This window comes from Mus musculus, chromosome 1 (assembly GCF_000001635.26).
Source record: "Mus musculus strain C57BL/6J chromosome 1, GRCm38.p6 C57BL/6J".
NCBI lineage: Eukaryota > Metazoa > Chordata > Mammalia > Rodentia > Muridae > Mus > Mus musculus.
Genome location: NC_000067.6, coordinates 69,842,319 through 69,858,048, shown reverse-complemented (window position 1 = coordinate 69,858,048; position 15,730 = coordinate 69,842,319). Strand labels below are relative to the sequence as shown.

Here is a 15,730-nt window from a genome sequence, read left to right as displayed (position 1 = left end):
GCAAAGGCCCAAAGATATAGACATGTTCAGCATGTATAGGAGAGGCATAAAGCCAGCATCTGCAGAATAGCAGGACTGGAGCCAACCGAGTGAACAAAGGAGATGCTGACAGTTGTCAGAACCAACGCAAAAGGCACCATATGGAAAATCATTTGACTCTGCATCAGGAATTGATGCATGGGCATGGGCAGTGATCAGATTTATGTTTCAAAAGGGTAAATCTATTTCAAGAGACAGACTCTAAAGGAACACATGACATCCTGAAAGAGGGAGAACAGTAAGATGAACAACGTGAAAACAGCAGCACTTCTAAGAAGGGCACCTACTGGACTTGCTGTAAAGGTAACACTAACAGGATTCTCTAATGAATCATCTGCCAGGTGTTAACAATGATGGCGTCCAGGTCTGGAGCTCAGTAACAGCCATTAACACTGTGGAAGCAAAGACAGTAGGAACCAGGCAGTTGGAAAAACCAAGGGATTGTTTCCATCCGTATCAATTATAGTGGGCCTAGCAGACATTTATGTGAAGATAAATGCTGGAGAGGCACATCACAAGTTTAGGGGAAAGTCCAGGCAGGCAATTTAAACTCTCACCTCACCTGCATATAAATGTTGCTATAGTTGTGACACTAGAACAGACTAATTCGGGTAATGATGTGACCAACCAATAAAAATTGCCTGCGACTGATTCAGAATAGACTCTACTATCTCACCATTGGGATGAGTGGAGAAGGCAAACACTATGAGAAGAAACTAAGGCTGAGGCAGCAAGAGAAACCACAAAAGCAATGGCCAAGGGCTCGAATGAAGAAAAATCCCAGGAAAGAAGAAATGAACACTAACAGAAGTGCACACTGACAGAATCTTGGAACCATCACTGGAAGTAGCAACAGGAAAGCCACTGTGAAAGGTTTCAGTGCTGAAATAGATGAAAGCCAAACAAGGCCATCGAGTTGAAGAAGTTAGTAGTGTCCTTGTAATTACAAAATGGAAACCGACCCAAATCTGAGCTCTAAATCGAGACACACTGTAAGCTCGCCCAGGCTCTGTTCAGGAATTGAGGTTAGGAGAGCGGTACTGGAGATCAGTCTGGCCTGGCTGACTCTCCCACTGGCCGTGACTTGCTGCCATTTACTCAGATTTCCCATCCTCTCTAAGCCCTCATCCATGAAATGAAGCAGCTACCTGCCACATCCCGCTGTTGGGAGAAGCAAGAGCAGACTCTGTTAATAAAAATGAAGGAACATGATTTCTCAAGCAGTCCAAAACATCACCATTTTAATTATTTTATGCCACTTACATTATATAGTGTATTTTTTATTTTTACTGACTGTTTAACCTAAATATTCCCCTGAAAGGCTGACTTCTGCATATCTCAGTATATAAACCTATCCACATATATTTAACTGCTCAAATTTGGCATACTGTGAGTCGTAAGAGTAAGCATGGTGTCATGACATTCCTGTGTTTAATTTAATGGTGATGGGGACAATAAAGTCCCAGAAATCAACTCTCCACCAACTGAAGAAACATCAGTGAGTTTAAATAATGGAGAAATACAGAGCTGCATGGTATTTCCCGAGAATCGCTGTGTAATCACAGGACACACCTGTCTACACACAGAGAGAGCAGTGTAAGGGATTATTTCAAAGTTAATCTTAATTCTGGGCTTTAGCTTTAAATAAACCTACTCAATCCCAGGAAGTTGTGACTATATTAGCCATTCCAGAGTCACACCAAATGTTATTAGTCAAAAGCTGCAGTATTTATCTTTGCTCATCAATTAAAGGAATATACTAATTTATAATCTCTTTCATTTGGTACAAATTAGGTTAGTAATTAAATGCTATAAATAATTTCATGTCTTAATACCCTGAGCAGAATTTTTAGCACAACTCTATCATCGATGAGATGATAGGAACAGAGGCCAAACTGAATTGTACCCAGGACTGGAAAAGAAGGAGAAGGCATTGTGCTTGAGTCAGAGGGTGATGGTGACACAAACCACCAAGTCCATGAGACAGACTCCATGTGAGCAATGGATCATGCTCACAGACAGCGGTCTGGCACACGGAGCAGTGAGGAATTTCAGACATACACTGCCCTTTTCTCTTTTCAATCTCTTCAATGTTGCCTTAAACCATCAGTTAACTTTGTATGTGAGTACTTCTAAAAGAATACAAGCCAGCATTGAACAGACCTACAATGGAAGCATTTTAGTGCTCCACAAATACATTTCTTACCACATTGACATATATATACTTATATGTGTCATTATATAAAGCACATAGGACATATTTAGATCATATAAAATAATATATATAATACACAGTAATTTGAGGACTTTTGTTGGAATATCTGTAATACTAATAATTTAGAACTTATAAAATGATTCCTTTGCCAGTCACATGGACACCCTTGTGACTAATTAAAATTTCCTTTTACAACATGAATTCAGTCATTTCCAATATGTACATGAAATCACAGCTGAATTCCAGTAAAATGTTATTTATAAAACCCAAAAGCAGGTGAGTTGTGGCTTCCAGATCATATCTTTCTGACACTAAATTTAAAAGACTTATTGAATTTACTGTTTGAATATTGAAAGAACGTAAGTCAAATTAGTGCCCAGATTCTTGTTAGCTTTTTTCTGTTTTTCCTAACAGGCCGGTATTGTGTGCTACTTTTACAAGAGAACATGAATTCACAACAATTCTATATTTTTTGTGTTTTGTTTTTCTACAATTAAAACACATTCAGCCAATACTGACCGAATCATGAGTATTTGGGAGGCTAACACAAAAGAGCTATGCACAGAAGGTCAGCATAAGCTACAGAGCAAGCAAGAACTCAGTTCTCCTCATAAAATGCAGTATATTATATATGCAACGTAACAAAGCTTGAGAAGAAATCTGGACGATATGAGGGAGTTGGGAGAAGTGCCCATACAGTACAAATGTTTGCAAAAACGCTATTTACAAAAATTTAAAAATAAAAAAAAACTATTTCTACATATATATTCTCAGTATACAAAGAAAATGAAAGGTAAACTTGTATTACTGATACATTTTCTTAAACTACAATTGAGCCACAAAACTCTGTAAGCAATTTTATATAAATTCCACTTTCTATAATATGGAATATCTGGTAAAAATAACACTTGTTTCTTATCTATCATTCACTATTTTTTAAAGAATGTTAGGAACCCAACGATCATTAAATGATAATATATGTACAAAGATAGCATGCCTGCTGATTTTCATAATCAATCAGACACTAAAGGTTTTAGTTTTAACAACAACATTATTTTGGGGTAATATTTGAAAATTCAATTTAATTTGCTCTAAATCAAATACTATTTTTATAATAAGAATCAGTCAACTGTATAGATAGAGAAAAATAATTTTCACTATGAATAATAATGTAGTAGTGTTAGGGGAATATCTAAATACAAAAGATACCGGTATAAATTATGTAAAACCAAGAGGAAAATATTTCAAAAATGACTTTTTGCTATCTAACTCCAGAGGACATTTTCCTGCCTTGATCATTTGAAGAGAAGCTAAAGCTGAATACTGAGAAGGCTATTGCATAAAGCTTTGCTGGGAAAGATCCCCTGACAGTTGAGTGTCGGTAATGTGGTGTCAACATGGAGACTGGAACAATTTCTATTCATATACATAAGTTCACAATGATAGTGTTAATTGTAAAGGTGACGGAGTCTACAGTCACCTAGGAGATGGGCCTCTGCATATGCTTGTGTACAATTATTTTGATTGTGTTCATATAGGAAGATCCATGTTAATTATAGACAGACCATTACCGAGCAGGATGTTGGGGTACATCTTGTAAAGGTTTGTCTCTGTGTATTCACTTTTTAATAATTTAACTGCAGAGAGCTAAGTGCTGGTAAGTGCTTGGTATTGTTATCTCTATGCACCATCACTAGTCTCATATTCTGTAAATAGTCATTCCTCACCTACCTAAAGCAAGCAAGAAGTGTATCTGATTTGCTACATTAAGGATATAATCTTCCATAGTTGTGCAGAGAGAGGGACGCTGCTGGAAGAAGCAGAGCTGAGAGATTCTGCCAGTGGACGTGGAGGAAAGCTGACAGACCAGAGTGGGGCAGAGAGGCAGAGCTGCAGGGAGCAGTGCCAGGATCCATTTGGTTAGGTTTAGAGTAGCTAGGATACCGCCCTAGCTAAAAGATCAAAGCTTCTCACATATTAAAATGTCTGTGTGTCATTATTTATATCACTGGTGGCTCTGGGAGAATCGTGCTGTAGCAGGGGATCCTGGACAAACAGAGAAGGTGAGCTGACCACTGGCATGCATTCAACAGTCCATGCTTCTTGGCTGCAGATGCAGTGTAAACAGCTGTGTTGATGTCCCCATCACGATGGACGGCACCATGAAACATGATGTAACAGAAACCCGCCCCCAATGAGCCTCTTCTTCTTTTAGATGCTTTTATATTGTATCACAGCAACAAGAAAAAAAACTGAAGCCCTCAGTACTGTAAAGTTCTTCAAGAACGTTACATTTATACATGTAAACGCTGCTAGCATTTCTGGAGTACTACTTATCTACATAATGGTTTACCACTCGGCCTGGAAGCAGTCCAGAGTTCTGGTCATCCCCATTTTGATCAGGAAATTGCAGAGAAAATCTTCTATGGCTTCCTGCATTACATTCCTTGCAGGAAGAATGGTTTGTTGTTCCTGAAATTTAAATGTACAGTTATTTATTCCATAAACATCAAGATTTTTATTAAGCAAACAATAGACTTACTTAGTTTTTTAACAATATTTTTCTCAAGTATTATTTACCAGGGTCTATTTTAATCACACTCTGTAATCAACTACAGAGCTGAGAAATGTTACCATCACTAACACAGCCCTGCAAAAGGGACCCCTTCATTTAGTGAGGACACTCAGAGCTCTGGGTACAGTGTTCACATTCAAAACATCCATGTTCAAACACATTTTTGCACTCCGATTTTTTTTAAATGCATAAACATTTTACACAATTTATACCTCCAACCGTGGAAATTGGGTGAACGTGAGATACAGTGGAGAGAAAATTGTAAAATATAATAACATTTTTAAAAAATAGTGAACTAAAATGACTAATCACAACTTCAAGTCATAAAAAGGTTTGTTAGAAGAAAAGATTGTGGGTGATTATAAATGTGCAGTCCTTCAGAGTGGCTGTACATCTGCAAACATTAACTTTATTTTGAGATCTTGCAACACTATAAATAACTGCTCTCCCTCCTTCAGGACGAGACTCCTCAGAGAATATATTCACATTCATCTTCCATACAGCTTTGCGCTTTTGAAATTTTTCTAACATTCATTGTGTTCTAAGATGAGTATCCACTACTCCATTTGTGCATCTTGGAAGTAATGCTTCCACGCTGTGTGGACACGGGAAATCCACTCAGCATGCACACATATCCAAACCACAGGCCCAGCAGAAACAACACTAATGACTGGCTGACCGAAGCACCACCGTGTGAGTGTCTTCACGTGGTGCCATTCACACAAACATTTCAAACCAAGCGGTAACTAGGCTGGCTTCTTCAGGCATCATACCTAGAATTTTGTCATCAGGAAGGAAGGCCAATGCAAACAAAGGACCCATTTTTAAATGAAAGTTTCCTTGTTACCATCTAATGGAGCCAATCCACCCATCAACATTCCTGGAAACATGCTGGGCTGAAGAGGAAAAAAACAAAAAAGCAAAATCCCTAACACAAAAGAACAAACGATGATGACTTCTTCTTCTTCTTTTTTTTAATTAAAAAAAAAGGGGGTGCCTCTTTTTTATTAATTATTTTATTCGTTTACACTTCAATGATATCCCTCTTCTGGGTTACCACTGCACAAACTCCCATGCCCTCCCAGTCTCCCCTCTCCTCTTTGCCTCTATGAGGGTGCTCTTCCACCCACTCACCCACTTCCACCTACACTAGCATGCCCTACATTTGAGCATCAAACTCCCATAGGACCAAGGGCCTTCCCTCCCATTGATGTCAGATAGGGCTATCCTCTGCTACGTATGTATCTGGAGCCCTGGAGCCCTGTGTGTGTACGCTTTGGTTGGTGGTTTCATCCCTGGGAGCTCTGGGTAGTGCAGTTAGTTGATATTGTTCTTCCTATGGGGCTGCAACCCCCTTCAGCTCCCTCAGTTCTTCCCCTAGCTCATTCATTCCCTGGGCTCAATCTGAAGGTTGGGTGTGAGTATCTGCTGTTGATGACTTCTTAAAGTTCGTTCTTGGTTCCCTAATTTTAAATCTTTTGTTATGACTTGGTGATTCAATTTGAATTCATTTTATTTTTGCAAATTTCACAGTCCATGAGTAATAATTTGTGAAATGCTTCATTTTCTTCAGTTACTAATATGGAAATAAATGGATGTGTTCTAGAATTTTAGGACACAGCAGGAGCATGGATTCTATATAGCTGACTTAATAAACATAGTGGCTGGAGAGATGGCTCAGTGGTTAAGAGCACTGACTGCTCTTCCAATGGTTCTGAGTTCAATTCTCAGCAACCACATGGTGGCTTACAACCATCTGTAATCCAATGGCCTCTTCTGGTGTGTCGGAAGACAGCTACAGTATTCTCATATACCATAAATAAATAATTCTTAAAAATAAAAACATTAAAAGTAGTGACAGTTCCTAAAGACCCATGTGCCAGCCAAAGTGAAGCACACATGAGCTCTGTCTTACTTAGCAGGAAATCAGCATAGATGTTCCTCAGCAATCAAATCCTAAAGAAGAGTTCACTATTCGGTGATGCTGGACCAATTTCCACTACTACAGCTTCTTATATTCAGAAAGCTGCTAACCCTGTCAGATTCTTGCCTTTTCTGATGACGTGAGCTTTTTGAAGGATGCATGGAGATCTATGAAGGGATATAATTAGCACATGATTAGCTCTTGGACAACTGTGCGGGCTGGTTTTTAAGTCAACCTGACACAGGCTAGAATCATTTGGGAAGAGATCATGTCAATCAAGAAAAGTGCCCCTACCAGATTGGCCAGTGGGCAAGGCTTTGGGATATTTTCTTGATTAATAATTGAAGTGGGTGTACTTAGATCATAGGGGTGGCACACACTCTGTGTGTGGTCCTAGATGGTATACAAAATCAGGTTGAGCAAGCCATGAGAGCAAGTCTGTAAGCAGCACTCTTGAGGGCTTCTGCATCAGCTCCTGCTTCCAAGTTCCTGTCTAAGTCACCGTCTTAAGTTTCCCGGATAATAAAATACAAGCTGTTAGATTAAACAAACCCTTTCCTTCTCAAGATTCTTTGGTCATCATGTCTCATCACAGCAACAGAATCCCTAAATAAAACAGAAATTGGTACTGGGAGCAGGAAGTTTCTATGACAAAACAGACTATTTGGGGGACTAGTGATGGTAGCATTTAAACTTTGGACTAGAAAAGCCATTGAGTACTCAGATCTCACTGTAGGTGGTCCTGCTCCTGGCCTGGTGGTCCTGGATACTATAAGAAAGGTTGGCTGAGCAAGCCACAAAGAGCAATCCAGTATCCAGCACTCCTTTACAGCCTCTGCATCAGCTCTTGCCTCTATGTTCTTGTCCTATTTGAGTTCCTGCCTTGACTTACCTTAGTGATGAACTGTGATGTGGAACTGTAAGCTAAAATAAAATTTCTCCCCAAATTTGCTTTTCATCAGTGTTTTATCACAGCAATAGTAACAACATCAAGACAGCAAGTATCCTGGGGATTTGAACTTTCAAGATTTCACCAGTCTAACCCTGAATGTGTCCTTCTAAACTATGAACAATACTGGGTTAAGGAGTATCTGAACACAATCTGATACCTAATCCAGAAACAGCATCAGCAATTACAAAGGTACTATGATAAAAGTAAGATTAGGCCCTCTGAAGGACTACACAGAGGTAAACTCTTCCTTTCGGCACAATAGAGCAAACTGAATAACAAAGGGAAAAGAAATGAAGAGACCTGTTGACTCTTTCAAATATTACTAAATAATATAACAATTTTGGTACCTTGTGTTTTCAAAATACTCCAACAGGATTAGCATTTGATGGCAGGAGCATGTACTAGGATTCCATCATAATGGAAGTGAATGGATCCAGCACCTCAGCAGAGATTGGCCTTTGGTCAGCATGCTGTCCACAATAACATTCATACTGCATGGAGCCTCTGAATAGTTACTTAAGGTATCCAGACCCATAATATTAACTACTGTGACAGAACAAATTTCAGTACTTTTATGAGAAATATGGAGATATTTTAAAAATAACAAATAAAATTACACTAAAAGCACATATAAGTGCATTGGGTTGAGTGACTGTTAAGGTTGATTGTCAACTAGGTGAGAGTGAGAAGGGTCTAGGAGACAGGTAATATTTGTGAGGGTGTTTCCAGGGACAGCAAAATGATAAGGCCTCTGTCCTAATAAATAGTCTATTCACTAACAGAATAAAACTATACAAGATGGATGAGTAGATTGTCAAGAGGGGATGGTACTTTGGAAGTAGGGACCTGAATTAAAGCCAGAGGTCACCAGAAGCATGTCCTAGAGGGCTTTATCTGGCCTGGCCCCTTGAAAGTAGGGATAAACTCTGCTTCTTTCCCACCATTATGTGAGCTGTTCCACCATGCCTTCCCTTCCATATTTGACAGTTCCCACCTAGGTTATTTGCAGCAAGCATTCTGTCACAGTGACAAGAAAGCTACAACTATAAACCCACCACTGTCTTCAAGTCATTATTCAGAAATCACTAGTTCATTTACTGATTGTTGGGAAAGGAGGCCTACAAAAACTCAGTAGTATACTTATTTCCTATTTCTCTTTCTTAGCTAGAAATGTTACATAGAATGTAAAGGATATTAATATAGAAATGCATTGAGGAAGAAGGATCCCCATACTTCTGAATAGTCCCTTTCACAATCCTTGTGCAAAATTGAAGACAGATTCTCATTGCCAGTAGTTGCTCTGACACTAAAAGAAGTGGCAAGGTGAAGTAAAATTTTAAATTAAAAAAAATGTTGACAATTGCTCAAAAAAAAAATTAATAATAATGGCTAACAGGCGTGGGACCATGAAAGGTAGCCTGTTTTCTGGTTGAGCTAGGTTCAAACCCTGGAGACCCATCAGATTAATCTGCAAGAGATGGAAAGCCCATCTGCCATGCTCCCAAACATATGACACAAGGACCCAGCTCCATTCTGTGGCCATCAGTCATGTAGTCTGTCCAGACTCCACCCCCACAGTTACCTGCCCATAGCCAGGTATGCTCCTCCCCACAGTTACCCTGCAACAGCAAGGTAGCCCAGCCCACTATAAAAGAGGCTGCTTGGCCAATCCTCTCTCTCTTGCTTGTCTTGCTTTCTCTCTAGCCCTCTTGCTCCCTCTCTCCTCCTCCCTTCTCCCCTCTCTCCACATGGCCATGGCGGGCCTCTACTTCTCTACCTTTTCTCTCTCTCTCTGTTTTCTACAATAAAGCTCTAAAACCATAGACTGCCTCCTTTCATCTAGACTCACCGCCATGCTGGAGCGATGAAATAGGCCTTCCCCTAAAGAGATGCATCTAATCTCCTGCAGCTAATCTCCGTTGGGAAGGCCTCTCAGCATTTCCAACTGCCAGGTCGTACCGAAGACTCTAGCCCGAGTGGGAACCACCCAGTGCCTTCTCTCCTAGCCCCTTTTACCTTCGGCCCCAGCACAGACCGAGCCACGCCTGGGGCCCCCACCCATTCTCAGCTCTTCTGTGCTGTCAATCAAAGTCCTGAGATGCCCAACAGCTAGAACCTGTCGTCCCTGGCTTTCATAAAGTCCAGGGACCTCGGACTGCTCCCTCTCTACCCCTGTGAACTGGGGTTCCATGGCTTCCCACAGCCAGATGTCCACCCAGGCTGCATGGAGAGTGTGCAGCAGTCCCCTGAGTCTGCCCGCCCAGAACCCAGGAGCTCTGGCGGGACGCGGGTCATCTCTCCCATCCCCTTTATTTCCCCACATCCTGGGCCCCACAAACAGGATATGTGCTACTCCACCAGAAGACCCCAAGTTCAGTTCCCAGCACCCATGTGGGGAGGTTACCTCCTGTAACTCAAGCTTCAAAAGTTATATGAACTCTTCTGCCCTCCACAAGTACCTGCACTCATGTGCACATAATTACACGGACACAATCTCTTACACATAATTAAAAATAAATCATTTCAAAGTAAATTGTTATAAATGTATACTGTTTAATTGATTAATTAGAGACAATAGCTTGGACTACCCTTCATAAAGGTATTTTTAAACAGTGCATAAAACTATCTAAACCTCCATAATTAATGTCCTTGAGGATTGCTGCAGAAGCTAAGGACCGTGTGACAAGGGTCATGCCATAGTAGTATAATAATAACTACAACAGAAAAGCTGCATAATTACTACGATAGGGCTCAATATTATTTCTAGAAATAATCATTCATCGTATAATAATAAATGTTTATTCACCTTTTTGTTCAATAAATGTGAAAAGCCATTTCTATATAAGATGGATAAGAACTGGGAAAACTACAAAAGTAGAAAAACACACTAAAATGGAGGGCATTCTTTGAAGTTTCTAAAAATGCCCATGAGGCTGCTACACACCAGTAGTCTACTCACATGGACCCAAAAGCCTACTGAAAACAAAGGTAGACTTAGCCATGCTTGGAAAACTAGCCTGGAAGCCAAATGGTAAGTGGAAGGCTAGAAAAAAACGAAGATTTCAAAACATAAGACATAAGCTTGACATTTTCATTTGGAAATAGTTTTAGATGGAAATTAAAGGAAGGTTGGAATGAGCAAAAGGTAGTAGTTTAAGAAAAAGAGACAGACTGTTGATCAAAGATATGCTAAGTGGGAGAGAAGAAAAGTATAAAAGATTCCTCAGTGTACAAACTTTACAGATCTAAAAACTCATCAACTATTAAATTGCAGAGAAGCACTGAGTCATGTAGGAGTACGCTGGTATGTTTTTAAATGTTGTAGAGTCAATGAGTTTAAAAACTAATGTTCATTTTACTAGTGAGTAAAGAGAGTTATATTACAACCCAAGCAGTCTTAAAAGATAAAACTCAATTTATTTAGGCTTTCACTCCATCAACTCCTTAATTCATATAACATCAATTATACTGGCATGGATAAGCCATGGTCCAGACTTTGGCCATATGGTTCCTTGTTATTTAATTCAAGTTAAATGTATACATCAAGAACAAATGAACTCAATAACAAATATGCTCAGTGTGATTTAATCATTGAGTCTATAACTATTAAAATTGCTTCACATATTTATTTTGACATGAGCTTTTAAATGCCAGGGCATAGCAAACACAATACCTGAGGTTTTAATCCTCAGTATACTAAAGTATCACTTTTTCTGGTGTTAATTCTTAAAGTAATTGAAAATATTTTAGAGTATAACTTTTCAATAAATGTGAAGAGTCATTTTATATAAGATAAATGAGAGAAGGAAGTGGGAAAAACGGAGAAATAGAATGACATACTAAAGGGATGCATTCTCTGTAGTTCCTAGAAACGCCCAGGGGGCTTTTTATACTTTTTTATTTAGCATGCTATTATACTCTTGGAAACGATAGAGGACTCCGGACAGATTGTTTATGTGAGCTATAATAAGAGTTATGATATGAAAATTTAAATTCTGAAATATGTACTTATTTCTCTTAAAATAATTACAATAAAATTTCATTAGTGTAGCCCAGGCTGGGCTCCAACTCATGATACTCCTGCCACATATACCACCATAGTATGCCATCATAACTGGCTACAATAAAAATTTGGTGGGGAGGTTCAAACATGGTTTACTCTGTAGCTCTGACTAGGCTGGAACTCACTGTGAAAAGCAGGCTAGCCTCAAACTCACAGAGCCCGACCTGCCTCCACTTTTCTGGGATTAAAGGTATGAGCCACCACACCTGGCAAACAATAAAGCTTTTATATGCTAACATACAGATCCCGTGGAAAATAAACACACTTTACAAATCAGAATAAAATGATGAGTGAGAAAAGCAGCACTTCAGGTCTCCACCGGGCTCTGGAGACTTGTGACTACAAGGCTGTAACAGGGGCCAGTCACCCCTTACACTGCTCAAAAAACGGCACAAACATCCTCAAGAAATCCCTTTCATCTAAATGTCTCAGAGAAGGCGATAAAGAAGGAAAGAAGGCCAAACTGTCAGAAATTTAAACATAATTTTATTCTAATATTTAAAAATCAAAATTCTAAGTTTTATAAAAATTGAAAATCATTAGATATGTTGATACTACAAAAGATAGTAAAATAAGCAAGGATCAAAGTTTATAAAAAATTTACTATACTTACAAGAAAACTTTAGATAAGGAAATTCAACTAAACTGTAAGTAAGACTTTCCTTTTGTAAAATTATATACTGACCTTCTCTAAGGAATACATACAGAGATATACATGCATTCATGCCTACATATATCCATATGCATATATATCCCTAACTACTTATGTCAACACTTGGAAAAACTGTAGTATAAAGTATAACTAATAGATCAATAGCATTACCTATATTTCCATGTTTTTAAAAATCACTTTAAATATGAGACACATACATTTTATTTAGAGTCCAGTTCATGGTCTCTATTAATAGAATGATAAATTAAGAGGCAAGATGACCATTGATTAATCATGTCTTTTATTTCATCCAAAATGTTGTGTTTTAATTTTTTTCTGATAAGTCATAGCATTGAGATATCCAACCAACTAATAACAATATGTAGGCCTCCCCATGTTCTGTCTTCCCAGAGGAAACGTATCCACCGACTTTATGACAAAATTCTTCACCATGAGTTACATCACTGCAGTCATAACAGGATCTAATAGCTTGTGAACTCACAGATTCTTCATTTTCAGTTGGTTTTCCATTGTTATGTATAGAGAGTATTGGGAGATTCGATGTATTTCTAAAACCAAGGAAGTCTACTCACCACAAAGAGGATACATGAACATAGGAAGAACAAAGTCTAACAGACCTTCTCCACCGAAAAAGCCAAACTTCACATCCTTTTAAATTAATATCGGTATGAAATTGTGAAGTGGTTTTAGGCTAACTAAATTATGATCAATTTTTTTAATATTCCTGTCAGTATTATAAAGATGGCAAGAGTCTTGTTTTCTATAATTCATATTATAATCACACATTATTTCTTATTTATTCTTAACAAATTAGTTCATGTCCCAGGAAAGAAAGTGTTATCAAACATTATACATTTCATATATTCTTGATTCTTCTGGGCAAAGGAGGACACAAAATGCTTATAAAGCATTGTACAGCTTACATGATCTGTACACAGTTGATACATTCAGTATCAGATTTGAATAATTTTGGTTTAATCTCTTATTGGATTAATCAGTTCTCAGGGAAGGTATTAGTTGTTGGAAACTCATGTAAGAGTAGACATTATATGTAGATGTTTCAGAGAATAGCTAAAGCTCGCTTTAAGTGGGGGTGTTATAAAGGTTAATATAAGAGAAAAGATATTTCAGATGATAGTATTCTGTTTCATAATTTGATGTTGCGACTGTCAAAAGCTTCATGTAAATGTATTCACTTTGTACTATGAGCTAGAGTAGTGTTCAAATTCTCACCAAAATATGGATGTCTCTGGCTTGCTCTCCAATGATGTGAATTGCTTTTTCCAGATCTTCTTCTCCTTCAGGAATGCTGAAATTGTCATCTGGTATCTAGCCAAGGACAGGAAGAATGGACAGAGATGTCAAGTCACATACAGCAGTCCCCAACCTATATGAGGAATACATTCTCAAACATCCAACGGTACTTCAAACTATGTTTAGTTACCAACCTTAAAGATACTATTGTCTCTATATAAACATACAATAAAGTTTAATTTATAATCTAGGCACAATAAGAAATCAGTAATGGCTGGACGGTGGTGGCACACGCCTTTAATCCCAGCACTCAGGAGGCAGAGGCAGGCGGATTTCTGAGTTCGAGGCCAGCCTAGTCTACAAAGTGAGTTCCCGGACAGCCAGGGCTATACAGAGAAACCCTGTCTCAAAAAACAAAACAAAACAAAACAAAACAAAACAAAACAAAACAAACAAACAAAACCAGAAATCAGTAATGATGATAATATTAACATAACAATCATAACAACCAACTACAATAAAGTAATTTTAAACATATTTTTTATTTATGGAGTTTTCCAGACCAATCTTTATACTATAGTTGACCACCCATCTAAAAATCAAGAAATAGGGCACAATATTGAGCAGGTCTCACACAGGATCTTGTACTGAGGAAGTAAATTATGCAATTAAATAAAAAGCATCACTTTTAACTAATGTTGATATGGAAACAGAAGGAAACATATCTACATTTAATTTCAGAAAATTTCTTTCTAAATAAAGCTTTTCATTGCCGAGTTCAAATAAATATGTATAAGTAACAAGCCTCTTGCCTGCCTAAGCCACGGGCTGCCAGGCTCTCTTCCACATTGCTCTGTTCAGTTTCTGACACCTAAAAATGACTTTATATCCAAGTCTCAGACGTAATGGCAGATTTTGATGAGAACAAAGAATTAAAGGAAAATGCTGAGACAGGAGCATGTTTTGCAGAGCTAAAGTGAAGGATAGAAGAAACCAGAGGCCTGAGTTTCAACTGGTACTGGCAACCTGGCAATCCCCACTAAGAACAGCCAGGACGATGGGAAGGTTCCTATGTGGGAATAGCCATCTATGGAGCCATAGACAAGGGAGGTCACAGGAGCTGAGCATAAGCAGTGATGCTGAGGGAACCAAAATAGGCAGATGTCCTAGACAGTGCACACATTAAAAGGCATTTCCCCAGCTCACAGCCAATACATAACTTCTGTTCAAAACCTAGCTTATCTTAAATAAAGTCCCTATAATGCTCCAGGAAATAAGACCAACCACTCATAGGGATGACTATAGCGAACTCATTGAGATACAAAGCTGATAGGTTACCTCTTCATATTCGCATTCATCTTCCGATGTTTCCGTTATGGTGACCTCTAAGCATTTTGTCAAGTTTAAATGCAAAAAAGTGGAATAATGTTATTAGATTAAAATTACTTGACTTCAAATACAGTACTTGATTTAATTACTTCAATATGAAACTTGTAAATAGATATAATTTAATTTTCAACCCTTTTTCTTCATAAGGCCTATAAACTTAGATGTAAATTATTTCAATTAGTCCATAGAAATCTACACTTATATCTGCTTGAATGACTATTATCTTATAATTCCCAGTTTGATTCTATGAGTATTTTAAAAGTACAGAATATCGTTAAGATAACATGAATTAGAAAGAAGGTTAGGTGTGTACCCAGTGGGTAGTGTGCTGGCCATGCAAACATGAAAATCCTTGTTCAGAGTCTCAAAACCCACATAAAAGCAAACAGGATGGAAGGCTCAAAGGCCAGCTGGCTAGAAGGGCATCAGTGAACAAGAGTCACCCTCTCATAACAGGTGCAAAGCGGGTACAGATACTGGAGGTTGTCCTCTAATCTCCATACCATGGCATGACTATGACTGAACTTACACAAAGGAATACACACACACACACACACACACACACACACACACATATACACATTTGAACATGTATATGTGTGCAAGCTCTCACATAATAAACAAGAAACTGTAAGAAAATAGTAAC

At 38.4% G+C, this 15,730-nt stretch overlaps 1 protein-coding gene across 3 annotated transcripts in view; it reads right to left on the bottom strand.

Moving 5' to 3' along the window:
* The window catches only part of Spag16 (sperm associated antigen 16), an 898,261-nt gene that overhangs the window by 867,084 nt on the left and 15,447 nt on the right, over positions 1–15,730 (bottom strand). For all 3 annotated transcript variants that reach the window (XM_006496194.3, NM_029160.3, NM_001271533.1), the window contains exons 2-4: positions 15,034–15,080; positions 13,675–13,770; positions 4,608–4,726 (exon numbers count right to left, since the gene is read on the bottom strand). In XM_006496194.3, coding sequence (XP_006496257.1) covers positions 4,608–4,726; positions 13,675–13,770; positions 15,034–15,080 — 262 coding nt within the window. The remainder of the gene's footprint in view (positions 1–4,607; positions 4,727–13,674; positions 13,771–15,033; positions 15,081–15,730) is intronic.